We start from the raw sequence: 10096 nt of genomic DNA, 5'->3' as shown, positions 1-10096 counted from the left end.
GTGCACTTGGGTTTCCACAAAGCTCTCCCAAAAGGGCTCTTAAAGAAATTAAGCTGTCGTGGGAAGAAAAGCAAGGTCTGTGCATTTCTGATTGGAAATATTTTCTTAGCACTATAAAGCCTTGAAACGGACAAAACAAACATTTATTCCTAGACAAAGGTCTGCAGAAAACGCCAGCGCTATTTCTGTGCAACCCTCGGTTTTGCTCGGCGCATCGGCACCGTGCAGCATCTCCCCAGCCCCTCCTGGAGCCCCTCCTGGCCCAGCCGGGACTGAAGGAGCAGAGATGGGTCCTCAGGGGCACCCCTCGGTGCTCAGACCCCCCCAAAACAGCCAGGGCAGAGCCCCCGCACCCCTGCGAGCAGGAGGTGGGCACGGTGGGAGCCGTGCTCCGGGCTGCAGCTGGAAGGAGAGCACGCAAGGTTGCTCGGTGTCTGCTGGACGACATCCACGCGGACCGCCTGATCCCACAGATCCCGGCTCCCCTGGGATTTCTGACGCTGGCTGTATTGCTGGAGATAAATGAGGAAAAAACAACCCCCGTCCCCATGGCTCCGCAGCCGGGCGCAAGGCTTCCCGTGCGGCTCTCATGGCCCCGATGCCCTCCTGGCTGAGGAGCTGTGAGAACCGCTGTGCCCGTGCCTGCCACGCTCCCCCCAGCCCCAGCCGGGTGGCAATGTCACCTGCAGGCGAGTGGCACAGCACAGCACACCCCGCAGGGCTCAAATCCCACAGCCCAGCTGCTGGCAAAGGGACCCCGGGCTGTCCCCAGACAGATGACCCTGCCAGCATCAGATGAAACAGGCCCAAAATCCGCCCCAGGGACGGGCAGGAACAGCTCTGGCACTGCTCAGGGGAGGAAAGCGTGTGCCAGGATGAGCCTAAATGCAGCCCTGGGGCATGGGGCAGCTCAGGGCCAGCCAAGGCGCTGGTGCCCTGGGGCCCAGAGCAGGGGGTGGGCATCTGGGGGCTGTAGGAAGCTGGTTAGTGGCCCAGCCACAAAGGCCTTGCTGACTGGGGGTTGAAATTACCTGGTGGCAGGTCCCTGCTCTCAGCACAATCACTCCTAGCCAAGGCACCTGCAGCAAATATTAGGGCAGCTTTAGAGCCAGGGATTTTGTTGCCAGAGCCCTTGGAGCCAGGATTTGCCCCTCGTCTCGCAGCCTTGCCCCCCGGAGCTGCCCCTACGCCGTGCTGGCTGAGGCTGGGAGGAACTCGTGCCACGGATGCCCTGGCCACAGGCAGGCATTGGCTCCGTGGTTTCCAGTTTTGGGGGAGGAACCAAAAGGAACTTACCTGACCCAAGAGAAAAGCTGTCACGCTGCACAGGACGAGCTCAGGTCCCTGCTCAGGCACCGCTCCCCCCTCCGCAGGCAGCTGGGGGCTCGGGCGCTTCACTGGTATGGAAGAAGATGGGAGAACCTGCTGAGTTACCAAAATCACCAAATTCTGGGCAGGAATGGGTTTCCGCCTTATCAAAGCATCGCTGTCAGATGAAGCTGAAAGATTTGTTATCATTAAAAGATTATTTTTTTTTAAGCTTACACGGAAACAAATTGGTTTCAGAGCAAACCTGTAACCCACCAACCAACACTCGCACTGCCGAAAGCGCGGAGGTTTGGGCATTACCCACAGCCCTTACATCAACAGCAAGATCTTCTCCTAAGCACGTAGACCTTCATGAAAACATTCTTCACCGAGGAAAATAAAGCTTGCTTCAACCCCACATTTCCACCCCCCCCTTTCCAAGGAGCCTGACGCACCACCGAGAGGAAACCTCGCGGCTTCCTTGGAGCTCCCCAAAGCGCAGCTCGGCCCTCGCGCTGCCGTCACCCGGCCTCACCCCGGGCACACACATTTCCCCCCGCAAGCCGCCCGAGGAGAAAACAAGAGCCCGAGGCGGCCGGGGCCAGCTGCGGCGGGACGGCGCTGGGGGGGCTGGCGGGGGTCCAGCTGCCGATGCTATAAAGCCGGCGGCGGGGGAGCCGGGCCGCAGAGCGAGCCGCAGCCGTCCCCGTCCCGCACCCTTTTTCTCGCAGCCCAGGGAAGCCGCAGCGTGCCAAGATGTGCAAAGGGCTGGCCGCGCTGCCCCACACCTGCCTGGAGAGGTGAGACGGCTGCGAGGGACGGCTGGGATGGGATGGGGCTGCTCGGGGGGATGCCGAGGGTGGCTTGGAGCTGGTGATGCCGTCATCCCGAACTCTCCCCTCTGGTTTGGAGACCCCCCCACACCTGCACTGCTTCATCTCGTGTTTGCAGCCTGCAGCGGGGGAAAGGCAGGGCAGCAGCTGCCTCCCTGCAGCAAGCACAGCCCTGGCTCTGAAGTGCCTCGAAACCCTCTGTCGCTGCCTGCGTTGCCCTCGGCAGCCGTGTCGGTGGCTCTGGAGCAGGAGGAAAGGATCCTCAGGGGGCTCCGGGGGCTCTCTGGGGGCAGCTGGGGCACCCCCCAGGCAGTGGGGGCTCTGCCGGAGGAGGAAGGTTGGTGAAACCTTTGAACACGGGGATTTCTTGGCACTGCAGAGATGCTTAGTGCTGGCTTTTAGATGGGAGCCAGGTCTCTGGAGACCCCCTGTTCACGGACAAACCCTCTGCCACGGGAGCCTGTTGCTGCCTTTCAGCCATCAAGGCACGAGGGGTAACACGGGACCCTTGGCCAACCTGACCGGGGGGCGCAGGCACCATATGGGCACGGGCAGCTCAGGACCACCTCCCCCTGCCCTCACAGAGCCCTCCGAGCCTTACACCCACCCTGTGCAGGACACAGCTCACCCCCTTGGCCCACCCTCAGCGGGGAGCAGGCCCCGCGTGCCCCCACACCCTCCTACCTTCACACCGCCCTCCACGAGGCCACCTCTCCTCCCGCAGCCTCCGGGGGTCTCGCCGAGGGTCTGCCTTGCCCTGTGCCCCCCCCAGAGCACATGTTGTGCGGAGGGGGCCGCCGGGAGCCTGCTGCTGCCTCCTCGCCAGCAGTCCATATTTGTCCATGCGCCGCCGGCTGCTGACACGCTCCTGCAGCCATCGGCCGTGCTGCTCGGCAGCTCCCCGGGGCTTTTCCCCCCTCCCGAGGGACGTCACATCCCAGGGAAGCTTTCATGGGGACGTTACACGCCAGCATCTTCCCATGAAGTCTCCTGGGGGGCCACCGTGGGGCAGGGGGACCTGCGCTCGCTCCCAGCCCCTCCTGCGACGTCGGGGTTTGAGGCAGACCCCGTGCGAAGGAAGGTTTCCCCGTGCAAACAGCCCCGGAGGTTTTCCTGCCTGCGTTCAAACTAAGAGCTGCAGTTCTTCAGCTGTAACCTCTTCGAGCTCCTTTGTTTTGTTTTCTAAGGTCGAGCCTCTCCTGGCTAGCATCTCGGCCCTGCTATGTTTGACAGAGCCCATATTTTCTCTTAATGTCTTTTGGAAGCTGTTTCTCAGACTTTTTCTTGGCTTGCTCCCATTTGTTTTCACACTTAACCTTGCATGCTTTGTGGCCGCCTCGATTCTTCTCACGTGGACGTGGCTCTGGGATTTGGGGAGAACTCCTGTTTGTTTATAGCTGCCTTTTTTTACCCTGCTGTTTAGCCTTCCCCAAAACTTACAGGACATCTGCTTGAGGACTCCAGGATGGTGTCTTTAAATAGTCCTGCCCTCCTGTGAGCACTCAGCCCTTTTGGCTGTCCTTTCTTGCCTCCCTTTGAGGAGCTTCCTTGCTTCTGGACCTTCCCCACTGAGCCCAGGATGTATTTGGGGTGGGGAGGTTCCTGCTCCTGCCCCACATCAGCAGGGACCTGCGGGGTGCAGCCACTGCTGGGTCATCAATAGCCCAGGCACAAAGCAGGGTCAGGGCTGCCCAGGGACAGGACACAGCTCCCAGGTCCACCAGGCCAGGCTGGGAACAAGCCCCCCAGGGCACAACCTGGGAAAAAGATTGCCTCTGGGGCTGTGCTTAAATGGAGCCCCATGTGGGGCTCAGCTGGGGCTGCTCAGGGCCAGCCAGGCTCGTTAGCACCCCGAGATCCCAACAGATGTTGGTCATAAGTGGCTGGCACAGGGCAGGAATTTGATGGCAAGATTTTGATCCGTTTTGTGCCTCTGGAGAAGCACCCGTGGCTGTGCGAAGTCACCCTTGGGTACATCCATACCTTGAGCATGGGTTGGTGTCACCACATCCTGCTCCGCGGGGACAAACTGCTGGTCCTGTTCTCCCCTTCGTGACAGCAGTGCCCACCGCTTAGCCAGAGGCCACATCCCATTCATTTATTTATTAGAGAGACCGGGATGAGCCGTGCACGGCAGCATCCCTGCAGCAGGGACACCTCGGTGCGGGGAACGTGGGGACCCCATCACCCTTCACCCGGGGTCCTGTTCCTTCCAGGCAAGATCTGAGCTTTCTTGGAAGCACGAGGAACGGAAGCTGTCCCCACAGCCGCTGACTTTTTCTGAGAAAACAGTCGGGTTCCTGGGCTCCGTGCGAGGGTGGCTGTCGGAGGCAGGTGGCTGCAGCCGAGGCAGGAGCAGAGCCCGTGCCAGGTCCCCAGCGTTCACCCACGGAGCCTGGCAGGCAAAACACTGAGAGAGTTGTGCAGGCAGGGAAAAATAAATGAATAAGAGGAATGGCAGTGAAATAGCAGACATAGCAAGGGAACAATCTTACACAGAGGGCATGTGAAAATAAACAGCCCAGAGAAGCGCGGCGAGCCCTGAGCTGGGGAGCTGCAGCGTGGCCTCCGTCAGTGCGTCGTGCTGCGGCTGCAGAGCAGCACCCGGGGGCTCTGGGTCGACAGAACCCTCCCCACCAAAGGTGCAAGAGAAAAAAAAATGTTATAGTCCTTACAAACATTCCTAGAAAGGAGGGAGCCCCAAGGAATGAGTGCTTGGGAGGGTTGGGGCTGGCAGGGATGAGGCAGGGAGCGCTGCCCCGCGTTTTGGTGGGCGCAGAGGTTGGTGCTGGAGGGTGGGCGCAGCACCGGGGGGCACCAGGCAGGCTGCTCGCTCGTTTTGTCTGGGCTGAGCACTGCAGAAGCTGCGCAGACACCCCCTCAATCATCTGCACAGCAGCCAGCTCGGGTGATGCGATTATCCTGGCCGCAGATGGGGACAAAGCGCTGAGCTCAAGGTCAAGAGCTGCCGCTAATTCCGAGCGCCTGGCTTGAAACGCCTCGGACAGGCTCCTTTACAGCATTAGCGCCCATTTGTCGGGGTGTAATTAATTACACGGCGCTGTGCCTGGCACAGCCTCGTGTGTTGGTCCTGCTGTGCTGCCCCGGTGTCTGCGTGTCCCCTGCCCATCCCCACGCCTGATCTGCCTCCGTTCACCCCCCGCAGGGCCAAGGAGATCAAGACCAAGCTGGGCACACTCCTCCAGAAGCCTGACTCGGCCATCGACTTCATCATCCCCTACCCCGAGAAGCCGGAGAAGCCAGCCAAGGCCCAGAAGTGAGTGGGGGCTCGGCGCCGTGCAGCCCGAGACGTGCCGGGCCACGTGAAAACCAGGTTTCTGATGGAAACTCGATTTGTGTTTGATGAGATTTCACGTTCATCTGATAGCGGTTTTGCCGGAGGCGTGAGGCACTCGGATTTCTCTGAGTCATCCGCCGCAGCACAGAGGTGCCAGCGAGGCGGGGAGGGTGGCTCTGGGGCCGCGGCGTGTCCCCGAGCTGGGGCACGGCCCCGGGGCATGCTGAGGCTGCTCCCACCTTGCTGCTCGCACCCCGAGCCCCTGCTCTCCAGCATCCCACGGCTATAACACCGCAAAGCTGGAGAGGCTGATGGTTGGTCCTGCAGGGTTAGCAGTTTGAGGGATGGAGAAGTGTGTTGGGAGGCAAAACAAGCCTTTAAAAAAAAATAGCTTAAATCTAAAAGCAGAACAGTATCCTGCACGTAGGCAACAGCCTCACCCAGGTACCCCCGGCCCAGCCTCACCACGAGCCTGGGCACCTGAGCCACTGCCCCAGCAGCTCTTACACCATCCCTCCGCCCCGACTCGCTGTCACCCCATCTCGTTGTCCCTAAACAGAGCATCAGAGCTCCCGGTGACCCACCACCCCACTTCTGCAGCCTCCAAACCCCTTCCCTCCATCCCTCCCTCCCTGTTTTTAAGGGAATAAGGGGCCCACTGCATGGTGAGCCCCTCTACCTGGGCTTTCTTTACCCCCTCCAGGCCATCCCCGGAGGAGGCTCTGCAGTGGCGCGACTCCCTGGAGAAGCTCCTGCAAAACCCCTGTAAGTCTCCCCCCTCCCGTGGCCACGTCCCCCCACACCCGGGGTCCCCCCGGGGGCTCAGCGGGGTATCGGGACCCCCCCGGTGCTCAGCGGTGCCCGGACCCCGCAGACGGGCTCGCCAGCTTCCGCAGCTTCCTGCGCTCCGAGTTCAGCGAGGAGAACGCCGAGTTCTGGGTGGCCTGCGAGGACTACAAGAGGACCAAGTCCCCCGTGAAGATGGCAGAGAAAGCTAAGAGGATCTACGAGGAGTTCATCCAGACCGAGGCGCCCAAAGAGGTCGGTGGCCGTGCGCCAGGGAATGGTGCTGGTGGGGATGAGGGGTTTTGGGGATGATGCTGTCCCAGAGGAGAGGGATGGCTGCAGGGCACGCTGTGCCACGGCCAAGGGCTTGGAGATGCCGCGGCCCACCCCTCACACAGGTGGGGCCCCCGTCCCTGTCATGCTCCCCTCACAGGTGAACATCGACCACTTCACCAAGGCCATGACCATGAAGAACCTGGTGGAGCCATCGCCGAGCAGCTTCGACATGGCCCAGAAGAGGATCTTTGCCCTGATGGAGAAAGACTCCCTGCCCAGATTCGTGCGGTCGGAGTTTTATCAGGAGCTCATCAAGTAGCAACGCGGCCTGGCTGTGCGAGGCGCTCCCTGCGGGCGGCCCTACTGCTTCTGGCTCAGCACCTTCTCCTCCCGCAGCCGCTTTGCTTTCCTGACGCCACCCTGCAGGAGCACCCAGGAGTGTTGCTAAACACCTGCCCCAGTGCTTTGGACGCTCGGGAGGCCCGATATCTCCCACAGCCTCCATCCTCCCCTGCAGAAGAGCAGCTAGAAGGAGCCCCCGGGGCTGCTCAGCAGGGCAGAGGTGGCCGTGTGCAAGGCAGCCCGTCTGCTCCCCGCTGGAGGCAGTGCAGAGGATGAAGCACGATCGACTCGTTCAGAACACCGGGACTGTTTAGCAACGCAGCCCTCCTGCCCGCTTGCCTTCCGTACTGAGCTCGTAGTCCCCAGCTGTGCTCCCGGTGCCCGGAGCCACGCCACCGTGGTGGCCGGCGCCGTGCTCGGGTGGCACTTTTGGAGATGTTGCTGTAGCTGCTTCCCGCTCCGGTAGCTTCTCTCCGCAGTAGGCACGCCAAAGCCATCCTTCTGCACAAACCCAAACCAGGGGCGCCGGTGAGAGGGGAGAAAGTCATGCTGGGGGAGAAGAAAGCTGCTGAGCGACACTGGTCAGAGCCAATTCCAGGGGAAAAAAAAAAAAAAAAAAAAAAAAAAGGAAAAAAAGCAAACAGCAAAGCCAAAGCCAAAAATGTCATTGGAAATATATAAAAAAATAAAGCCCTGTCTTCTTGAACAGACGGCAAACTCTGCTGAGTTTGTGTAGCCTGCTTCTCTCTTGTCTCCCCCTCTCTGCCCAGGGCAGGTGTTTCCATACGGCAGTCTCGTGAAAAGACCACATCTTTTCAAGCTACCAAAATGCAGCTCGCTCTGCGCTACAACAACAAATGCCATCTGATGATGGGGCAAAGGCAAGTGCAAAAGGCCACCGAGGCCTCACTCGTCCCCAAACGGGCAAGTTCTCTGACCAGATGTGCTGAGCCCTGTTCCTGGGGCCTGGAGGCCTCATCCCCACAATGGTTTCTTGCTGCAGCATCTGAGTGTGAGGAGCACGCAGCCAGGGATCGGCCACAAATGAGCGGTCATGCTCCTTGCTAGCGGCTTGGACCAGGCCCAGACCTCTAAACTTCACCACGAGGCTCCACGCGGCCTCTTCGAGGCTTTCAGAATCGGCTCAAAGCCCCACCAGCCCCAAATATTTGCACGCGGTCACTGCAGTGAGGAATGAAAACACCGCAGGATGGGGGCTGCGTTTCCCAGGCAGGGATGGGGAGGCAAGGGAGAGATGAAGGCGACCACAAGCGTGCTCACGGCGGTGGCTTCTTTCTGCTGCCAAGTGCCCTGGCGGGGAAGTCGGAGCGGAGCAGCAGGGCAGGAGGCTGGAGGGCACCTCCTGGGGGCAGCTTCAGCTTCAGCTGCCCCCCGGAGGTGTGGGATCGCCCCAGAAGGGTGTGTGGCGAGCAGGAGCAGGGCAGGAAGGCTCGGGCAGCCCTGGTCACGCAGGGCATCCCCACCGCCACCTGAACGTCTCCAGGACGTGGTGCCATGACAATTGGGTTGGGCACGCTTACTCTGCCTGCTCACGGTGCTGCTCACAGCAACGCGGGACCGAGCAGGCTTCCCTGCAGACAGACCCAGACCTTTCATTTTCATTGACGCTTTGGCAGCTATTTCCGGATGCCCTCGCACGTTTCGCAGTCGAACACCGACGCTGTCGAGATTTGGATTCTGCTGGATGAAAACCTGGGATGTCACCGGCTGCAGCAGCTCCACGCGGGGCAGGGAGGTGGCACCAGGTACGTACGTGCCGAAAAGAAAGCCGGAGGCCAGAGAGGTGAAACTGCTCCGCTGGGAATCCCACCCCAGCTTGACTTCTGCTGAAACCATCGGAAACCTGCTTTAGGGGTGATTTAACAGGTGCAGGAAGTGACTGGGTGGCCACGAAACGTGCCCCCCAGAGTGTTGTGGAGCTCTTGTGAAGTTGTGTTTGTGTAGAAGGGTCGTTTGGCTAATTGCTGGGCACGCTCGCTCGGAAACGTAGCAATGCCTGTACCGCACAGCCGAGCTTTCTGCAGGCCCAGAAGCGTTTAGGTGGGCTAATACCAACCATCATATCTCTGGTAGCAAATACTTCATGTATTTTGTCACTCTTGCTCTTACCAAGTTTGGCATGTATACGAGCACGATGCACATGACACGATACATCCATACCGTTGCAGACATACAGAAGTATACACACACACACACGTATTTGTGTACTCTTAATGTTGGCAGCCAGCTCCCCAGTGAATCAGTGAGCCCAGATGCAGAGTTTTTGCATGCAGCACTTGGGATCTGAGGGATGAGTGTGAGAGGATTTAGCACGGCCCCCGGCACCACCAAGGGAAGCCTTGGCCATCCACCCCGGTGCCAACAGAGGCACGTCCTCCCAGACACCCTCAGAAGCCACCCCGTGCTCTCAGGCCACCAGCAGCCCTGTCACTGGCACACCAAGCAGGCCTTGTGCTCTCCGAGGCACACGGGGTGCCCAGGGACCCCCCTCTGCTGTGGGGCAAGACAACCCCACACTGCAGCCCGGGGCTGCTCGGGTTATGCCGGGGCACTGCTTGCTGCGTGCGCCCTGGCTAATTTGGCAACCACCCACGGGGGCCGGGGGTGTCCCAGGGCTCGTCCCAGCCCCTGGTCACGGGCTTGGGCTCCCTGGCTGGAGCGTGCCGAGTGCCCCATCCAAAGATGGGACCAAGGTGGGAGCAGATCGGCTCCTTACACGTCCGAGCAGCTGTCTCAGGGTGACGGTTTCTGTGGGATTCCCACCAGAGAGGTCTCCTGAGCGGTGATGCGGGGTGCTGGTGGGCACTGAGGAACTGGTTGTGTTACCCCACATTCTTGTACCACTCAGTAATCCACATATAAACATGTATTTCTGCTACCGTCTCCATGGACTATTTTTTTTTCTCTTTGCACCGAAGGGGCAGCACATCCTTATTTTCCACTCCCAAAAGTTGTTCCCAAAAGCCCTGGCAAGCAGCAAAGGCCTCTGAGAGCCTTGGCTGCAGCAGATGTGGCAGTTTCCCAAGAAACTGGAAAAAGGAATAAAAATATCGCCCCAGGAGACTGGCCTGGAGGAAACCCCCCGATGCCTGCACGGCCCGGGCAGCCTGCTCACCCTCAGCCACGTCACCTTCAGGCAGCAGCTCTGCACTTGTAGGATTTGCGCCCAAGGCTAGGTCAAGCCCTGAGCTGAAATGTGTTTTCCTCTGGAGCTGTGATAGGGAAAACATTT

General features: G+C 60.1%; 1 protein-coding gene across 1 annotated transcript; it reads left to right on the top strand.

The window, feature by feature from the left end:
• The first annotated feature begins 1950 nt into the window (after window positions 1-1950).
• On the top strand, window positions 1951-9747 carry LOC101803604 (regulator of G protein signaling 5). Its single transcript, XM_038183343.2, has 5 exons — window positions 1951-2108; window positions 5308-5418; window positions 6143-6204; window positions 6314-6480; window positions 6659-9747. Exons 1-5 carry the CDS (start codon window positions 2065-2067, stop codon window positions 6818-6820), a joined length of 546 nt encoding a protein of 181 aa, XP_038039271.1. The 5' UTR covers window positions 1951-2064; the 3' UTR covers window positions 6821-9747.
• Window positions 9748-10096: the final 349 nt, after the last annotated feature.

Source organism: Anas platyrhynchos, chromosome 8 (genome assembly GCF_047663525.1).
Source record: "Anas platyrhynchos isolate ZD024472 breed Pekin duck chromosome 8, IASCAAS_PekinDuck_T2T, whole genome shotgun sequence".
NCBI classification, from domain to species: Eukaryota; Metazoa; Chordata; class Aves; order Anseriformes; family Anatidae; genus Anas; species Anas platyrhynchos.
This window is presented reverse-complemented; position numbering and strand designations above follow the sequence as displayed.

Coding starts and splice junctions, on each gene's coding strand:
- LOC101803604 (XM_038183343.2), top strand. CDS start 2,065: ATGTGCAAAGGGCTGGCCGCGCTGCCCCACACCTGCCTGGAGAG. Junction 5,419..6,142: donor AAGCCAGCCAAGGCCCAGAA/GTGAGTGGGGGC, acceptor TACCCCCTCCAG/GCCATCCCCGGAGGAGGCTC. Junction 6,481..6,658: donor AGACCGAGGCGCCCAAAGAG/GTCGGTGGCCGT, acceptor CTCCCCTCACAG/GTGAACATCGACCACTTCAC.